At 37.1% G+C, this 21,386-nt stretch overlaps 1 protein-coding gene across 1 annotated transcript in view; it reads left to right on the top strand.

The window, feature by feature from the left end:
* The window catches only part of gdap2 (ganglioside induced differentiation associated protein 2), a 56,099-nt gene that overhangs the window by 12,043 nt on the left and 22,670 nt on the right, over positions 1-21,386 (top strand). The window contains exons 8-13 of the mRNA XM_056465156.1: positions 5,914-6,064; positions 7,515-7,591; positions 10,531-10,607; positions 13,022-13,161; positions 17,764-17,818; positions 19,651-19,794. Of these exons, the coding sequence (XP_056321131.1) occupies positions 5,914-6,064; positions 7,515-7,591; positions 10,531-10,607; positions 13,022-13,161; positions 17,764-17,818; positions 19,651-19,794 (644 nt within the window). The remainder of the gene's footprint in view (positions 1-5,913; positions 6,065-7,514; positions 7,592-10,530; positions 10,608-13,021; positions 13,162-17,763; positions 17,819-19,650; positions 19,795-21,386) is intronic.

Raw genomic sequence — 21,386 nt, forward strand, 5'->3', positions numbered from 1 at the left:
TATATGAGAGTGAGTGTGCGTTTGGCTTGCTTGCTTGCCGTAGCACTCAGAGCACATGTGTATATTTATTTGTTAGTGGGAGATTAAACTTGTATATTTGTTGGCTTGCCATTATGTCAAGCCTAGATCTTGCGGACTGTGCGCCAGCTGTGTTAAGGTGATCAAGTCTCAGTAGAGCTGTTGATCCAAGTTAAACAAGCCACATAAGTCAGGTCCCATGTAAATAAACACTGCACTTTCCTGCCTTTCTTTCAATGCTTTAATCCAGGTCATGGAAAGGGAGCCCAAGGTCTTTTACTAACTGATCTATTAAATCAGCTATTTCCAACCCAATTTAAGGTCATTCAGTATTGAGCTTTATTAGTTTCGCTTCTGGATGTTTGCTTGAGTGACTGAGAGTGACAACAAGCTACTGTGTAATTGGAACTAATTTTGCCTAACCAAATTTGCCTTTCCATGTTTACTGAAGTGGCACAACACAAATGTTAAGTGTCCATTTTCTTTATCAATTGCGTTGTTAAAGAGAATAGATGAAAAATTCATATAAAAAATATCAAACCGCCATCAGTTTCAAACCGCCATCGGTCAGCCAGTCATTAACCCTTGTGTGCTGTTGGGATGTTGTCATATACTCTGGGGTGATTTTTGAGTCTTAATCTGGCTACGAATTTCTCTGTGTTTCTGCTAATGGAATGATTTTTGGTGACAAATCTCATTTTGACACACATACTGGCCACTTTATTAGGTACACTATTAGGTACACCTTACTAGTACTGGGTTTGACCTCATTTTGCCTTCAGAACTGCTTAATCCTTCGTGGTGTAGATTCAACAAGGCACTGGAAATATTCCTCAGAGATTTTGGTCCATATTGAAAGATTTGTTGGCTGCACATCCATGATGCGATTCTCCCATTCCCACATCCCAAAGGTACTCTATTGGTTTGAAATCTGGTGTCTGTGGAGGCCATTTGAGTGTAGTGAACTCATTGTCATGTTCAAGAAACCAGTCTGAGATGATTCGCGCTTTATGACATGGTGCATTATCCTGCTGGAAGTAGCCATCAGTGTACACTGAGGTCATAAAGGGATGGACATGGTCAGCAACAATACTCAGGTAGGCTGTGACCTTGACACATGGCTCAGTTGGTACTAATGGGCCCAAAATGTGCCAAAAAAATATCCCCCACACCATTACACCACCACCACCAGCCTGTACCGTTGATACAAGGCAGGATGGATCCATGCTTTCATTGTGTTGATGCCAAATTCTGACCCTACCATCCGAAGGTCACAGCAGCAATCAAGACTCATCAGACCAGGCAACGTTTTTCCAATCCGGTGTGGTCTTCTGTTGCTGTAGCCCATCTGCCTCAAGGTTGGATGTGTTGTGCATTCAGAGATGCTCTTCTGCATACCTCAGTTGTAACGAGTGGTTATTTGAGTTACTGTTGCCTTTCTATGAGCTGTAAGCAGTCTGGCCATTCTCCTCTGACCTCTGGCATCAACAAGCACCCACAGAACTGCCGCTGACTGGATATTTTCTCTTTTCTGGACCATTCTCTGTAAACCCTAGAGATGGTTGTGCATGAAAGCAGATCGTCTTGACCATGCCTACCTGCCTAAATGCATTGAGTTGCTGCCATGTAATTAGCTGATTAGAAATTTACCTTAACGAGCAGATGGAGAGGTGTACCTAATAAAGTGTAATAAAGAGTGTATTTTGACATTTACACAAAAATGTAACATTACACTCTTGGCAAATATATTACCCTTTCATTATGTTCGTGGCTGTTTTTGCCCAATTGACTTCCATTATAATGACTTTTTTTTTTAAAATTGCAAAGCCATGACAGCATATAGTCATGCATTCTTGATTGTTGCTGGTTTGCACTTTTGGGAAGAGATAACATTTTTTATTGTTACTGTTGATCATCAGTTGCAGTGCAAAAAAAGCTTAGTTTCTGCCTTCTATGCGGAGTTAAGCGTGCATGCGTGAGTGTAAGAGAAACCTTTGCGCGCTTATCTAGATATGTTTAAGAAAAAAAAAAGCTGCTCAGCTCTTAGAGCATAGTAAGTGTATTTATATACACACACACACACACACACACACACACACACACACACACACACTACAATATTTTTTTACTCCATATAACTCTGTATAAAAGCCAGAAACTTCTTTGCACAGGCCTATCTAAAGGGTTAGTGCTGCCAACGGATGATCAACAGTACAAATTACACATGTGACCTCTTTCCAACCGGGAAAACCACCAACAATCAAGAATGCATGATTATATGCTGTCAAGGATTTGCAATGTCATTTGCATGTCATGATAATGGAAGTCATTGGGGCAAAAACAGCCACAAACATAATGAAAGGGTAGTAAATTTGAACAGCACACAAGGGTTAATTCCAACATTGAGCCAAGCCTGCAGTTTCAGGCTGATTAGGTTTCTGAAACAAATAGAACCATAATATATTTCAGTTTTCATAGTGTTTACGTTTGATATGCAGTCTGATTGGCAGTCAGAACTATGTACAATGACTGTTCAATGTCAAATAATATTAAAGGAAAAATGAAACAACTTAAATGTTGTTTTAGACAGGTAACCTGTATATATTCCTATGTGATCCTATGTGAATTTAATTTCTCTCCCATCAAACATCACACAGTATTATGGTAACTAGTCATAATACTGTGTCTACAATGGAGGTGTACAACGCAACTAATAAAACACATTATAATCGCTCATAATTCTGTCTCACTGTCGATTACAAACTCAGACATTAAACTGATACCTTGTTGTAGTTCTGCTGTACTTCATTCTGACTTTGCAGGAAAAAATGGCTATGAAATGTTTATCACGTTCAACGTATGTCTCAAGTTTAACTCTTGTGGCACAAGCAGCAATGGCTGCATGTAGTGTACTTCAAATGAAATAAAAGGAGGATGATTTTCAGGCGGCTGGTCACAATATAACTTTGTTTCAGTTGGATCAGATCTCTCACCCAAAGGTTAAGCCCTTTACTTCAAATATTAATAATGTAGTCCTACAGGGTTTGGTGTTGGGTCCTCTCTGAAGTAGGCAATGTGCAGTACTGAAAGTTTAGTACTCTACTTATTTGTTTTAATATGATTTATTGAATTGTTACTTGTTCTAATTTGGGTTTGGCTAAAGTCCCGATCCTGGTTTTTATGAGGATCAGCAACGTTTGTTCTTGTATAGTCTTTCTGAAAGACATTAAAGGGCACACTTTCAAGGTTCGTAAACCGGCTGTGCTGCACCCGGTCACTGATCTGGCTGATCTTTTCAAACTCTTGTCCTCGTACATGGCCTTTCATCTTGTGATGCAGGTCTGCTTGTCATTCTTAAAGTAATATTAAAGACAGCAGGTGACTAGGCCTTCACTAATACAGCCCGCTCTTGTGGATTAGTCTGAAATGTAGCGGTTTCAAAGCATGCCTCAAACCACACACTTGCCTAATCTGCTTTCTCCTTATTCACACTTTCTTCACTCTATTCTCTTCAATTCCCTTTATTTCTTTCTGCCTGTATATTTTGTGTTATTCATTTTTATTTCTCTTAAATATATATGTTCTGTTGTGTATTTTAAGGATGAAAATTATGGTTTTGAATGGTACTGTTTTGACACCTATCAGTTTATTGTTTATTTACTATGCCATTTACATTATACTTCAAAAAATCTGGCCAAATTAAGCTATTTTCACTTCAATTCATCTTTATTTCTTGAGCGCTTGTACAATGTAGACTGTGTCAAAGCAGCTTAACATAGACGTTCTAGTAAATTGGAACTGTTAGTGCAGTTTTCAGAGTTGAATTTCAGTTTAGTTCAGTTCAGTGTGGTTTAATTACCACTGCTGAAAGTCCAAACACTGAAGAGTAAATCCATTGATGCGCAGCTCCACAAGTCCCAAACCAACCAAGCAAGCCAGTGGCAAGAAACAAACTTCACCAATTGACTAAAGTGAAGGAAAAAAATACCTCGAGAGAAACCAGGCTCAGTCGGGCACGACCATTTCTCTTCTGGCCAAACTTCTTGTGCAGAGCTGCAGTCTAGGCGCTGGAGGTTGGAGGTCCATCGTGGAGAAGCTGCAGGTGTATGTAGGTCACCAACTGGTGTCAGGCTGGCCCATGGGATCAATGCAGAGACTCGACTGTCATTGAGGTCTTTCAGGAATCAGTCTCATGCTCTCCACTCCTTCATGACCGCCACAGCATCTGCTCAGGATACGGCCTGGTCCAGGATTATGGATACCTCTAGAAGTCATCTATGGTTGGCATTATCTCTTCACAGGTTTTGGATCAATGGTGCTACACAGTCATTAGAGGCCTCGGGATGAGTATCCCCAGGTGGAAAGAAGAACAAAAAATATAATTAGTGTAGCTGCTTTTCATAGGGTATTTAAACAACAAATATAAAATATCAAGGCACAAATAAAGTGCTACAGATGAAAATAGCAGTTACATAAACAAATATGTAAAGCATATGAGAGTTTCTAACAAAATGACAGAAGGAGTGTGTCCTACAGGTGGTTGTCAAGCCCACTCACCTGCATGGAGCACACTCATGCATCATATCGTTATGTGATGCGTTGTGGGTTTGTATTCTTTACTAAAAGATGGGTCTTTAATCTAGTTTTGAACTGAGAGAGTGTGTCTGAGCCTTCGACATTATCAGGAAGGCTATTACAGAGTTTAGGAGCCATAAATGAGAAGGCCTGACCTCCTTTAGTAGACTTTGCTATACTGGGTACTACTAGAAGCCCTGTGTTTTGATATCTTAAAGAGGGGCTTTTATTGTCTCGAGAAAGAAGGTTGGTTAGATAAACAGAATCTAGATTTATAGGTAAGAAGCAATATTTAATAATCAATACAGAACTTAACAGGCAGCCAGTGTAAGGAGCATAAAGATTGAGTGAGATGATCATATTTTCTAGACCTGGTAAGAACTCTGGCAGCTAAATTTGGTACTAACTTAAGTTTATTTATGTTGCACCTTTTATTGTCCTATCATTCATTTGCTATTCTATAAGTATATTTGTATGTAATTCTTTACATTTTACTTTTGTGATTATTACATAATCAGCCTTTTATAAAATGTAATGTCACGATATGGTAAATTTGCTCAAAATCCAAACAGCTAAAAGCCTCATTAGACAGAGCAACCATTGATGCTCTCCGTTTATAAAAAGGCCCATCATAAAATGACCATATGTTATGTTGCATTACAAAAAACATAATCTTATTCTATGCTTCAACTAGCTGTTACGTTTTTTGGACTGATATCTTTCAGGATGCATCTGCATCTAATTGAATCTCAATGATTTCTCCGCCTAGTTTTGCTAGCAGCTGACTGTTTGGCTGTCATCCTCTTATTTACCTGTTAGTGTTTCTTTCATTTCAGGCTACATATTTCACAGACTGACCTGTGACCATGAAGTTGAGCTGAGGAAATGAGAATAATTGTGTTTGCTGTTGAGACTGGACTTTCTTTTCATGTCTGTTTGAATATGGCGAAGGTTGGCCCGTAATAGAGATCTGGCATATGCATGTAAACAAGATTAACAGATGAGGATTATTTGTGCTCTTTGCCTGGCTGTACATCACACACACCACTGGCGTTCCTAGCTCTGGTTGAGGGTGGGAGGTCACGTCTGGTGGAGTGGACCACATTTGTACCATATTGTAGAACTTGCTGAACCTGGTAATGTTCATTCTAAGTGTGTGAGAGTATATCTCGACCTTCATCATGGCCAAAGAATTTGTGCTTCAGTGAACTTTTATGACATGTTGGATTTGTTTTTCTTGTAATATCCAGAACTCTTAATGTAGTGCACTAATGCATGCTAATAAGCATGTAATATTAATCTTGAGCCAATTTTCTGCAGATGACCCGGAGGACGATTCACTAGAGTCAGATCTGGGGCTGGTCGGAAGTCATGCGTTTGCTCGTATGGAGGGAGATGTGGATAAGCAACGTAAACTCATCCTTCAGGGCCAGATGTCTGACGCAGCCCAGCAGAAACAGCACCAAAGAAAGTAAGATGCTTAGTTCCAAGCAAGCATTTCTTTAAAAGAAGTCTAATAGACATCTAATCATAGATGTCTTGGCTAAAACAAAGTCAAATTTGGGCTACCAGTGAAATTTTAATAGACATCTTAGAATAGCCCAAAATTAGACTAGTCATTAAACATACAGGAATGAATGAATACACACCTGAAATCTGTCTAATCTGTGTTTCAATGATTAGTCTAGTTTTGGGCTGTTCTAATCAATTAGATTTTCTCTGAATTTAGCCTGATTTTAGCCAAGACGCCCATGTTTAGATGTCTATTAGACGTCTATTAAATGTGTATTTTGCCTGGAGGGTTGTTTCATTATGCTGTTACCTTTCACACCTACATATTTTTTTAACCAAAGCACCTGCAAATATTTACTTTGGTAAGTTCTTCCAGAGTATTGTAGTTGTTGATTCTGCTGTACAATCATTGTAAATGTATATCTTTCTTTCTACATTATGTTTTGGGTGGTTTAATGTGTCAAATGTTAAAACGAAGCACCTCTTTTTTGCACTTATATCAGATTTGTATTCATTTGATAAGAAGAATTGTGTATATTAGTTTGTATTGGTCAAGTAAAATTAAAATAAGAAATGTGAACATTACAGTTGAAGCTAAAGTAGTATTTCATTTTTAACCTACTAAATTATCTAAAAATGTATGCATTACTATACTCTAATGTAATGTAAATAATTTTTAAATGAATTTACTCCTATGATAGAATATTGAAGAATTCCTAAGAAGCTTACAGAGCCTTCATCCCATCATGTTTTGTATTTACTTGGAATCATAGAGTTATTATAAATAATTACTCAGTGCACATCATTATTTTTTATTATTAATTTATGCACCATCAGAAGCTTTGACCAAAAAATTTTCCTTCAACTCTTAATGACATCTCTTCTCTGATGGCATTCATGGATGAAAAGATGAGACAATCTGTCACTCATGATGAGGTTTGCCAATAGCAAACCACAACCATCCAACCATACAATCAATTACTGTTAGACAAATCTAGGGTTTGGCCTACATATTTTCTAGCTTAAGAAGCACATTCACTCCAACATGTGACACAAATTGGAAGAAGAGCCTATCACAACTGTTTTTTTTTTTTAATGAGTAACAGCAGTTTTCCTTTACTACCACCAATTTAAATACTTTAGTTATCACAACAAATGTTTGAGACACTGGAAATTTAGCAGCATCCTAACAGCTGTCTGCCATATTTAGCTGTATGCTTGCTAAGAAAGTTTTTATGTTATGATTTCATTCATAGTCAAAATTATTGATTACAGACCTGTTTATACTGTAGAATTGCACACTTTGCGTGTGCATGTTTGTTTGTATCTTTTGCAAGAATTCCATTTCATATCAGATTATATACATTGTCATAAGTTGCTCAGATGTGGTTTCTTTTTTGTTTTTACAGCTATAACCGCTGGCTTTGCAAAGCTCGTGCAGAGGACCTCTCAGACGTAGCAGCGTTGAAGGCATTATATCAGACTGGTCAGTCTCTCTCTCTTTCTCTTTAAGTGTCTTTTATATATGTGACCATAGACCACAAAACCAGTCATAAGTGTGGGTTTTATTATTATCTTAAACTAAAAACATTTTTAAAAAATGTAGCAGCTAAAGTCAAACCCTTCTTGCCTCATGTGGAGTTTGAAACTGTAATTTAATCTTTTATTACTTCAAGACTCTACTACTGTAATGGTTTATATGTTGGATTAGATCAATCATCTCTTCAGCGCTTACAGTTAATCCAAAATGCAGTAGCTCATCTGCTAAGTAGGACTAAAAACCGTAGCATATTACTCCTGTCCTAACTTCGCTCCCTGTTCGTTTACAATTGATTGTAAGATTTTGTTAAACTTTTTTTTAAAGATTTTACATGCGTTGACACCACCTTATTTGACCAGGCTCCATGTTCATACACCTGCCAGAGCACCGAGATCATCAAATCAGGTGCTTCTAGATCAGAAATACCCAAAGTAGGGTCTGCAGGCCAAAGTTGGCCCATGGTAACCTTTGATTTGGCCCACCATTCCATCTGAAAAGAAAGGAAGAATGATACGGAGGTGGTTAAGGGCGAATGCTTTTGACAGAGATTATCATTTCGAATTTAACGTAATCCTTTGTTTCTTTGTTTTATCACTGAGCTACAAAAAAGACAACTGAAATTAAATGATTCAACTAAATGTTGTACATGAATTAGACTTTTAAAATGTAAATACTGTCACTTGACAGTTACACAAGTAATCTGCGAGCAAATCAAAGACACGGCAGGAGCAGCTCGACTAGTGTATTCAGCATTGAACGCCATTGTGTTATAAATGGAATTGTTTATGTTTTTACTGTAATAAGTTCAGTCTAAAATGTTAAAATTGATACTGTGTTAGTTGATATAAAGCACCATCTTTAGGAAATTTCCCTTGCTAAATTTATTGAAATATGGTTTGGTATACATTTGCCCCACAGCCCTCAATCAAGTTTGGTTTTTGGACCTTAATAGGAAAAACTTTGGGCACCCCTGTCCTAGATGTTCAGAGGACAAGGTTAAAAAATAAAAGCCTTTTCCATGACTGCTCCAAATTTATGGACCAGCTTGACCACTTGTATAAGAAGTGCTCAAAATGTTTGTCTTTTAAATCAATGCTTAAGATATACATGTATACTTTAGCATTCACTCCGATTTGAGATTTTCAATACGATGCTGTTGATTTTTATTTATTTTTAGGTTTTCTGACACTGTGAAGCACTTTGGTCAACAATAGTTATTTTTAAATGTGCTACACAACTCAAATTGAATTGAAAAATAGAATAAAAGTAATATTTATATTTTATTCACTATTAATACTATAAAATTAAATATTTAAAGATCTTTAAAAATATACAACATATGGAATAAGGTGTCATGGTGGCGCAGTGGGTAGCACGATCACCTCACATCAAGAAGGTTCCTGGTTTCGAGCCCCGATTGGGTTCGTTGGCATTGCTGTGTGGAGTTTGCATGTTCTCCCCGTGTTTGTGTGGGTTTTCTCCAGGTGCTCAGGTTTCCCTGACAGTCCAAAGACATGCGCTATAGGTGAATTGAATAAGCTAAATTGGCTGTAGTGTATGCGTGTGTGTGTGTGTGTGTGAAAGAGTGTGTATGGGCGTTTCCCAGTGTTGGGTTGCAGCTGGAAGGGCATCTGCTGCGTAAAACATATGCTGAATAAGTTGGCAGTTCATTTCGCTGTAGCGAACCATGATTAATAAAGGGACTAAGCCGAAAAGAAAATAAATAAATGAATGAATATGTTGTAAAAAATATTTTGTAACTCATTGCATTTAGATTTAGTTACAAGATAAATGTAAATAATATAAAGGCCAATGATTAAAATCATCAAATCATCACAATGAATACAGAAAATATATTCAGAAAGATGTATTCAAACTATAAACACTCCTAACTCATTTGTTAATTCTGAGTGTTTTTTTTTCAATGCAAATCATATTTTCAAAATGTTGATGTTCATGCAGAGTTTGAAGGTACATTTCATTTAAACATTTCAAATCATTCCAATTAGACAAAGTCAATAGTTAATTGAATTAATTGGCATATCAGTTATTTGATGAAAAATATTTTACTCTTCAGCTCTTAGTCTATGCATATTCAAGTTATTGTAGCAGTATGATACTGTCAATTGTTTGCCTGTTTTATCTAGCACATGTTCTCTTTGTGTTGCCGTTTCTCTCTGTATATCTTTCTGCACATGTGGACTTTGTGTTCTCTCCATCTGTGTGTTTGCTCTCTGGGCAGGAAACCTTTGTTCCGCCTCATTGAGCTCAACATCAGGGGGTTCTGTAATCCATTTCTCTCGTTTCTCAATTTCAGGATAAAAAAAAAAGCCACCAAAGTAACAGTTTCTGTGTCGATGAGAATTTATCTTCATTTTAAAATTGCTGTCAAAGCTAACCCACTGAGTTTAAACATCATGACATTTTACTACAGATAGCCAGAAGCTATTAGTCCTGCTAAATTATAAAAAAAAAATTCTAAAAAACACACAGCCATACTTATCATAAAACTAAATCTCTGAATCACATTAACTCTGTTGACCAAATGGGGGCAGACTTTATCCAGCTGTACACTTTAACACATACATGTTCACAGTCCACATGAGGATGGGCTTTATGAAACATCTGGCCATGCATGTGCAGATGTTTCTCATAATATGGTGCAAAAACATGCATTTCAATATATATACATAACTCTACAGTTCTGCAAGATGAGTCCATTAAACAGGGTGAGGTTGAAATGTGTAACGTGTTTCCTCAGATTTGCTGCACATGCGAATGCTTTCAGCTGAGGGAATGTGATCTTCTGCCCATATTAAGGTCTGAGTGCATGTGAATCAACCTTTCATAATCCAGTTGTATCTTTTTTTCTCTCTCATTTTCAGGTGTTGATCTGTGCGGTAGGACAGTCATGGTTGTTGTCGGCAGAAATATTCCAGTTACGCTTATTGATATGGAGAAGGTAAATGAGAAAGCACTCCTCTTTCCTACTGTTTTAAGAGATTGAGCAACAAGTCCTGCCTAATTTGGGCTAACAAGCGCTGCCTAAAGGGATTTGTTTTCAGCTAAAAGCAAGAGTTTGCTGGTAATTTACTCATTATCAGGCCTAGTAGATGACTTTTTCTTCAGGTGAACATTAAAGTCCACATGAAGTCAAAGCTAACCATATGATTTTGTTAGCCCACATTGCCAGTTTTGTGGTGAACAATTCATCTGTGCATGTCATTAAGTATAAAATTGCTCTTGTAATCTGAAAATGCCCTTACTGTTTGATTTTTCAGCTAAATTGTCAGATTACATATATTTTAGAAATTGGGCATGGCTAACATATTTAACTCTGCCCCCTCCAACTGTCAGTTTTGACAAGAAACAGAAATGGTGAGCAGGAGGTGTCTGTTAGGTTGTAATAACTCTCCCCTAACCCTTTTCCCTGTTTTCACATTTAATATTTCGTTTCTCTAGGAACTGCATCCCAATACGAAAAAGAAAAATGGTTCATGGGGACTTTAAAGTAAATTTTTAGCGGACACTGTGATTCTTAGTGATGTTTAATTTAATTTAATGACTGTTAAAACATTGAGAGGAAAATAAAAATATTTTAGACAAAACTAAATACATTTTCTGTCAGTCTTCAAGACACTGAACATTGTTCACAATTTTGGTTAAGCTGTGGTTTAAATGTGATGATATGCTATAAATAATGTTCAGTTTTTATGTTGCACAGACTGATTTATTTAGCTTTATAAGATCTTCAAATGTTTTTTTAATTGACTATCAAAGTGCTGGTAACCATAGACCAAACACCAAGGACCATAGTTTCAGGTTGGAATCTTCTTTTTCAGTTTACTATTGAGGAAATTCACATATTACATCTTGAAGGGCTTGAGGAACAGTAAATGGACTGCAAACTTTCAGTTTTGGGATAAACAATCCCTTAAATGGTTTAATGGAAGTAAAAATTTAATTAATTATGTAATGAAATGTTTGTTACAAGATTTGTATGTAAACTTTTATTGAAACGGTCATCCTTTTTTAAAGAATGTTATATGTTATTTGTGTAAAATCTTTAATTAAAGGTTTATTGTTTCACTGTAGATTAAAATAAAAAAAATGTGACTGATTAAAATATTGATTTAAGGATTAGTACATTCAAAACTGAAATTCATTTCACTGTTTACTCATATACACTACCTTACAAAACTCTTGTCGCCTATCCAAGTTTTGGGAACAACAAATAATAACTTGACTTCTAGTTGATCATTTGGCATCACAAGTGGCTTATATGAAAGGCAAAGGCCTCTAGGTTACACTTATTTTACTCCAATATGATCATGCCTTGATTTTTATTGATTTAATTAGGACAGTAAGGTCTGACTTTACTTAGACTAAAGTCTTGTCACTTAACAGAAATAATGTACAGTATAGAATATAAAGTCATGGTGCAGTGGAAAAGAATTAATATTGTGTATGACTCCCATGAGATTGGAGGACTGCATCCATACATCTCTGCAATGCCTCAAATAAGTTATTAATAAAGTCATCTGGAATGGCAAAGAAAGCGTTTCTGCAGGACTCCCAGAGTTCATCAAGATTCTTTGGATTCATCTTTAATGCTTCCTCCTTCATCTTACCCCAGACATGCTCAATAATGTTCATGTCTTGTGACTGCGCTGGCCAATTCTGGAGGACCTTGACCTTGTTTGCTTTCAGGAACTTTGATTGCTATCCTGCTGAAGAATTTGCCCTCTCCTGTGGTTTGTAATGTAACGGGCAGCACAAATGTCTTGATACCTCAGGCTGTTGATGTTGCCATCCACTCTGCAGATCTCTGGCATGACCCCATACTAAATGTTACCCCAAACCATGATTTTTCCTTTACCAAACTTTACAGTTTTCTATGACAATCTTGGGTCCATTTGGGTTCAAACAGGTCTTCTGCAGTATTTGTGATGATTGGGATGCAGTTCAACAGATGATTCATCTGGAAAATCTACCTTCTCCCACTTTTCCAAATGATCAACTAGAAGTCAACTAGAAGTTATTATTTGTTGCTCTTACAATTGGGATCGATGACAAGACTTTTGTCAGGTAGTGTAGTCTTAACAAACCTGTGTGGCTTTCTTTGGAAAACAAAAAAGTTATTTAAATGATGTGCAGCTAATAATGATAATAGAATTTTCATTATTACTCAACAAAATCTAGAAAAAAATGATTATATATTGCCATCACAAACAGTACCACTTTGCAACGATTTCCTTTATCTGCATATGCTATGTGTATTATTTTGTATATAATTCGTGCCAGGAAGTAAAGTATAGAAGTCTTTTTTTTTTTACTATTTAAATACCTGAGTAATCCTGTGTGTTTGTGTGCTAGGCTTTGCTGTATTTCATCCACGTGATGGACCATATCACAGTGAAGGAGTATGTGATGGTGTATTTCCACACGCTCACTGGTGAACACAACCACCTGGACACGGACTTTCTCAAGAAGCTCTATGACATTGTGGATGCCAAGTAAGATCTATTTCTGTTCCATTACAGAGATACTACAAACCACCCACATTTCCTGCTCTGTACGACCTTACAATGTTTGCGAGATGACTTGACCCAGTTCTTGGCGGATATTTTCTTTAAAACTATAACTCCCAGACTCTCAGACATGGAAAAGCTAATCACAGTTTCATATAAATGCTGGTTTGGTGACTGTTGGTTTTTTATGAGCTTCTTGTGCGGAACAGCACACTGTCTGTCTCCTCAAACCCAAACGTGCAGGACATGGTGTGACAAACATCTTTGTCTTGGGCTTCCTGTTCTTCGAATGTCATGAAGATTATTCACAGAAGCTTGATCCTTTTGTGGGTTTTGACAAGTTTGGAAAGCACCGTTTGATGTAACACACGGCTGAGTCATGTTTCCTCTGGTTCACCTGTATCACACCAATGCCTTTTCACTCTGAGTAATTTGGCAAATTGCAGGCGAATTGTTCTTTCACACCAAACACAAAAGAATTGATCACTATAGGAGCAGTGGGTAACATTTTATTTTCATTTCTCCATTTGAGTATTAGTAAACTGTCTGCTCAATATCTGTTGATACTGCTCCTTCAACAGGTACTTAACTGACTATAAGAAACAGTGCAAGTACATGTCAACTTACACTTACCCTTATCCTAACCCCAACCTAACAGTCTACTTATAATCTAATGAGAATTAGTTGGCATGTAGATGCAATGTAACTTAAATTCAACAAACGGACCATCAAAATAAAATGTGACCGAGCAGTGTATATATTCATTTTTTTGACAGCCAGCTGACTATTGATGAATGATCCTGATCGTCTTTTGGGTTTTTTTCTTGTCTCTTAAGAAGAATTCACCATTTTCAAAATGTCAATGTCTCTGCTTAGACCTATTTTAAGTTATCTTAAAAATAAAATCTTTTTAAGCATATTTCACATTATAAAAAAACTTGAACTACCATTACCATGAACTAACTTGTGTTTTGACAATGTTAGCAAGAAATTTAAATAAAAAAAACATCAAAAAGGTCAAAAAATTGGACCATTTCTTTGTGCTGTTTTTGACCTTTTATCAGAACGCTCTGTTTGAATGTGTGTGGCAGACTGTAGACTCCGAAGTAAATGGGCACTGCTGTGATTGGCTTGCATATAAATAAGTCTGAACAGGCAGTGGAGTAGAAGTAGGCGTTGATCTTTTGCAGAGGTGGGGCTTTTCCACTTTATTACATCATGGAGTAGAACATTCTATTTCCTGTCATCTGGACTGCCTTCAATGTGCAGTAAGTGGTTTTTAGAGTAACAGGTATTTTCTATTTTTCAAGCTCTTTCGAAACTTTATAATACTGTGATGTCTTATTTCAAAAGATTAAAGTATTTTTGATTTCTCAGTTTATGACCCCTTTAATGAAAAGTTCCTCATCATTTAATCACACTCAAGTTGTTTGAAATTTTTAGGAGTTTCTTTTTGCTTCTCTTGAACACAAAACAAGATATACGGAAGAATGTTGGGGGAAAACAACCATTTCTTATTTATTTATTAACTTTATTTTGTAACCGTTTAACTCGGGCATGGGCAAACTCGATCCTCGAGGGCCGGTGTCCCTGCAGAGTTTTGCTCCAACACTAATCAAACACGCCTGAACACCCTAATTAGTGTCTTCAAGATCACTAGAAAGCTACAAGCAGGTGTGTTTGATTAGGGTTGGTGCAAAACTATGCAGGACACCGGCCCTCCAGGATCGAGTTTGCCCATCCCTGGTTTAACTGGTCACCCAAATTTTACGTTTTCACAAATTTGCAAGTTGGTGAGCCATTCTAAAGTAACTGAAACACTTCAACAGCAAGTTGACCAGATGAAGGCCAAATTGATTAACTTTTCAGTCATTCAGGAGCAAGAGAAGCAGATCTTCTGTGATTTTTAGAATATTAAATCTCACTAACTCATTCAGGTCTCCCAAAAAAGATTGGTCAGCAGAGACAGACTAATTCTTGGGAGGACAGGATACATTTATTTCATGCGGCTGCCATTTTAAATTATTATGAAAAGAGAGGCTGAGGTGGGATGAAATTCAGAAGTAGAGGACCAGCGCTCTTAACATTGCAACAAAATGCCGTGGACTACAAACCTTCAGCTCTTGCTGCAATTTCAAAGTAGAGATGTGGTGTAAACATTACTTTAATATCATTCAGTTAAGTTTAATGTAAACAATTGAAGACATATTAGACATCAAACTAAATCACAATCTCTTTAAGAGTAATATGCTTAAGTGTCCTCTTAGGCATCAGGTTATGGCACCAGGTAAACACCATGGGGTTGCTTCCCTGCTTCAACCTATGTAACCCGGTGAGCGATAAAACAATACATTCCTGTGTAAAGGGATGGAGCACACCCTTGTGTGTTCTGTAATAGTGTTGTCACGATACTAGAATTTCGGTACTAATCAGTACTGATGTTTTGAAAAAAAAAAAACGTCCATTTCCCACTGCCATTTAAGCGCTGTTGAGCACGTTCTCAACAGAAAGGACTGTGATTGGCCGTGAAGGTCATCAGTTTACCGCTTTTCACTGAGTGCAAACACAGATACATGGACACTAAAGCATTTTAAAGCTGCGAAGAGCATCCATCAGCGGATCCATCAGTGTTGTGAACTGATGACCTTCACGGTCAATCACAGTCATTTCTGTTGAGCACTGGTGAATACTATGGCAAATTAGCGGTGTTTAAGAACACACTCAATCGCTAGCTCAATCATAAATGGACTTGTTTTTTTTTAAATTTCAGTACCGATTGGTGCCAAATTTCAGTATCGTGACAAGTCTAATATAGTGAAAGAATCAGTTCATTGATTTGAGTTTAATAAATGGCAACTAAAACATTTTTGGGAAAGAAAACCTTAGCTAACTAGTGCCATTTCCCTTAACTTAGCTAAAAATGAGGTCCCATATTCCTTTTTTCCATTGTCAATTCCAAACGGACCTTCGGGTCACTCGGAAAACAGTGAAATAATAAATTTGTGTCACTTTCTTTTTGCTGATGAGATATACAGCCAGGTACACAACAATATGCCATTGCGGACGCCGTTCCTGTGTGTCTCCAGGCGATACTTCTGGGATTCTTTCCACTGCACCCTCGCTTTCGCTTTTAAAATGGCCACTGCATAAAATCAGTCAATGGCAGAGAATCTTAATGGACAATAAGTTCAACACTGCAGCTGCTCTTGCTCACCAGTTCAGCTCTGAAATGTCTGTTTGTCTCTGCATACAGTGTCACGATGTTTGAAAACAATTTAGACTGCAAATCAACCTTTGCTGAGGAGCATGTTATGTGGACCGAGAACTGGACCAGATTCACTTTAGTGTTAAAAGCAATTTAAATTCATTTAAAATAAAGTCTTTGCTTTGCAGTGCCATGGCTGTTCACCCAAATAGGTTGTGTGAATAGTTGATCATGCGAATACAGTCGAAACCGTGTGATCTCTTGTCTTGAATCAAGAGCAAAAGATCTGTGACCATGGCTCCTAGCAAAGTTAAATAATTTTACTTTCATCCCAAGAAGCACTTTGGGGAAATTCTGATGTGGGATTTTGGTTATCAAGACTAGAACACATAGAAATTGCAATGGTTTTGACACCTTGTAAATTTAAGGTCTCGATGTTCTCCTCTCGCCTAACCAGTTCAAAATCAGCAAGCATGCCACCGCAGAGGCCTACAAACACCTGCATGGAGGTATCACCACGGAGTCCTCAATGCCGTTGTCTGCTAACAAAACTATTGTTCCTTTAATCGAAAAGACATTTTCCTGGCTTAGTCGAGAGTTTGAGTCTTTGTTGAAAGTCAAAACCCTGGGAGGTGATGGTGAGGTCAGGCATTCATCTCTTTTTTTTTTTTTCGAGGGACACTCACAGCATGCAGGCAGACGAAACCACAGTCTTGAAATAAAAAGCAGAAACTCTCTCCAGCTTCAGTCCCTCACACTTTCCGTACATCGTGGAGATCAGCGTGACTCATAACATCAAGAGCCAGGCCAATTGACTCGTGTCATTTATTATGAGGCGTCAGTGGAGCGGAGAAGATAATCATTGTGTTATTCATCCTCACACAACATTGTTCTTTAAGAAAGCCTCTTACAGATATGGTCCTGAGTAAGAACATTGAGTCTCTGTAGTATTTCAGTTAGTGATCACCGCCATGTTTACAGCTGAGCTAGCCAGTGATGCTATCAGTCTCTGTGACCCCTGCTCATGTGCTTGAACAGGGTGGGACAAATCCATCGTGGGAAAAGGGGAAAGGTTGACGGACACATCCTCGACACTTTTTGAACACCCCTCCACTTCTGGCCGTCGATATCTCTATCCATCTGTGTGTTTTGGACAACAGTGAGTGGCTTGGACGCGGCTGGTCTGCTGGACTCCATTCACCGACTTTTCCTAGTTCTTAAAAACTGCTTTTAGCTCTGGTTCTAATGGGTTTGAGCTTTGAAAGGATTATTGCCTTAACAAAAACAATAGTGCACCACAGGAATTCGCGATTTGGGTTTTAAGTAATTGGCTGAATGTGTTGATAATGTTTCTAAAACCAGATTTTCCTTTGTGTTTCAAGGTTTAAGAAAAACCTGAGGGCTTTCTACTTCGTTCACCCGACGTTCCGCTCCAAGGTAAATGTAATCAGTTCATCAACTTAGATGTAAGTCCATTAAAGGCAGTGCTAGATGCTTTTCTTTCCGAGCTCATGAGGGCCTGTGTTCTGATTCATGGTGGTCAGCTCCACATGTTTCACATTGACTGTTTTTGCGTCTGTGTAACCGAATATGTTGAAAAGCATCTCTGAAACCGCATTGAGATTCATGATGTGCCCGCACTTAGTGTTCCAAAGTGTTCCACAGAACCTTTTCAGGTAATTGAAGTGCTTACGAGAGCACGTTGCCTCTGCCAGGCTTTGCTTTCATTTGCAAAATTATTCGACAATTATGCTTTGTGCGCTCCAAATGTAGAGGAACCCCGGCAATTAAGCGTCACATAATTGTTCATTTTATAATGCATCCATTTCAGTCAGAGAATGCTAGAGCATTGTAACAGTCCCAGGTGTGAAATGTGTTCAAGCATTAAAGGTGCGTCATTGGAGAAAACACTGCAAATTATTAAAGCAACAGCTTCAGTACTTGCAATGAAACGTTGTTTTCCTTTAGAATTAGAGAAAAGTATATGGTTAGATAAATGATTGATTTTAAAGCTTCAAAGATTCATTTTTTTAATAAACGCTGTTGTTTTGAACTTACTACTTAGCATAAAATCAATGAACACGGAACACACCATTTAAAAAGATTATTAATTGCAACAATAAAATACTCATTGGTCAGCAGGACAAGTTTGTAAGCTTTACGTTTAATTAAAATGGCTCTGATAGCAGCAAAGAAATGCATTGCTATACGATGGAAATCAGTAGAACCATAATGTGTGGCTTAGAGAACTTTCGTCTTAATGTTTCTGTTGAATAAAAATTATAAACAAAAAACATCAATGTTAAAAAAATTGGGGGGAAATTTTATTGAATACATGAATAACTTTGTATGTTACATTGACTGAAAATAATGATGAAAAAGTATGACTCTTCATTGCTTTAATGTTTTATTTGTCATCATTGTTTGTTTACTTGTTTATTTCCTCACACATCAGCTTGATGTTTCACAATTCTGTCCATTTAAGGGTTCTGTCTGGTGAGGGTGGAAATGAGGGGGAGGGTGGTTAGAAAAGAATCTTTACACGTATACTGAAATGATTCTGTAAGTTGTTGATATGAAAATAATAAGCATTTTGATAAAAAAAAAGACATTTGTAAGGTCGTAAAAATAATTTAAAACTGAGATAAAAAAAATTGGTAAAGAAGGGAATAAGCTGACGAGTAAGAGTTAAAATTTGTTGTTATCATTTATTTATTTATTTATTTATTTGTTCTGCATAAATATATCTTTCAAAAGAATATAGTTTCCCCCATTGTTTCATATTTTAACGGTTTAAACATTACATTTAGACAGCATGGAACATTACAATGTTGTTCAGAATTTATCTACTGTGCATTTGTTACAAAAAGGGAGGTAAAAACTGTATCAAATAGATTGCTGTTAATAGATTCTGTTATCATTTAATCACTCTTGGCTTGTTCTAAACTTGTATCACTTTCTTTTTTTCTGTTAAACACAAGAGAAGATCTTTTGAAAAATTTTAGAACCTTTAACCATTGACTTCCACAGTGTTTGATTTTCCTTCTCTGGAATTCAATGGTCATGGTTTTTAGCTTTCTTTAAAGTATCTTTAGTGTTCAACAAAAGAAAGAAACTCGTAAAATTTGGAACCACATGAGAATTAATAATGAGCAAATTATCATTTTTGGGTAAACTACTACTTTAAATGTTTCAAGAGCCTTTCCACCTTTTCATGTTAGGGTTCATTTCATTTTCCATCTGTATATTTTCTTTGCGACTCCCATCAGGTCTCTACATGGTTCTTCACTACATTCAGCGTGTCAGGCCTTAAAGACAAAGTCCATCACATAGAAAACCTGCAGCAGCTCTTCACCTGCGTCCTGCCTGAACAGATCGACATCCCTCCTTTCGTCCTGGAGTACGACTCACGGGTCAGTGTTAAGTTCTTTCAGACACACACACACGCATGCACACACAGGCTGTTTCTCAATTCCATGAACGCAGAGAACGGACTTGTGTTCTTGTGGAGACCGGTCTTGCCAGCTGTCCTGTGAAGAACTAACTCGGGAGACCACGAGAACAGAGAACGCGTCCTGTGAGTAATGAGATGCTGTGTTCGTCTTGATGGTCACGTGACCTTTGCGCATTTTTAAATGGAAAATTATTTAAATATTACAGCATTCATACAACAATTTATTGTTTTTCCCCTTTTCAAAATATATATTATGCATAAAAACATTATAAATATACGTTGCACAATATAAATAAAACTGATTTTAATACGAATTTCAGCAAACAAACACCATTAATGTGTTTATTTCTTTATTAAGATGTCCATGTTAATGTTTATATTCACCGTTTCATTTAGGGAAACTCCTGAGGTAAATAAGTGCCATCTCTGAACTATAATAATAAATCTAAATAAAATGCTGCGCTTCCCACCTCCAGTCGCAATGACTCCTGAGACTTCTAGAGCGAGATCGGTGATTAACTCTGCATCGGTGCGTCCTCGATACAAAGAACACATCCGGAAAGTTTCACACGTCCTCCGTTTTTGCGGTATTGAGTATTGGAACTGAACTTGATGAGGATGTTAAACGAGAACACAAGGACGCAAGACCGCTGAAGAACTCGTATTGAGAAACAGCCACACACACCTCAGTCTTATCCTTAAAAATCCTTCACCAAAATACAATTGTCCATTGAGGATGAAAGATGTTACACTTCAAAAAAGAGGTGTGTATGCAATCTGACCTTTCGTAATTCTTTCTATATTTAATCTGTATTAAATAATGTCAACATTTATTCACGGTCATGTTGTTCAAAACCTTCATTGCTTTCTTCTCTGAAATGCCAAGGAGTGATATGAAGAATACAATAGCTAACTTTCTTCTGGAACTTTACAGTGCATTTAAGGCACCCAAAAAGGGGTCTGTACACCAGTATAGGGGGTAACGCATTATAAGTAACACTTGTTAAGTGATAATATTACTTTTCCAAAGTAACAAGTAAAGTAACACATTATTTTTAAAGAGAACTAATATTATTTGAATTACTTTTTAAAAAATGTAACGCGAGTTACTTTTTACCTTGCTTAATTGGCTTTTACAAAAAATATTGCGGAATAAAAATTACCTTAATCAGATTGAATCACACACTCAATGAGAGAGCGTGCTGCGAGGGAACAAACAGTTGGCTCGCACTCATCATCATCAGGTCAGCTTTTCCACAGCAGATTAGTCGGTGTACTGTTCTAGTAACTGAATAAATCAGGATATTGGTTTATTTTGAGTCAGAGGGGTATCCGGTATGTTAGTACTGAAGACGCAAATATTTCACGACAACTCCGTTCAATTTAATGTAATGGTTCGACTGGTTCACTTAGAAGATCTGGTTAAAAACAAGCGATTAATTCGCAAATCGCCCATCATCACTACAGATGCACTTCAGAAACAGAAACATACAGAGACTTACATTTTCGCAATTGATTCTTGTTATATTGAACTCATTGAAGAAAAGAAGT

The sequence above is a fragment of the Danio aesculapii genome, chromosome 9 (assembly GCF_903798145.1).
Source record: "Danio aesculapii chromosome 9, fDanAes4.1, whole genome shotgun sequence".
NCBI lineage: Eukaryota > Metazoa > Chordata > Actinopteri > Cypriniformes > Danionidae > Danio > Danio aesculapii.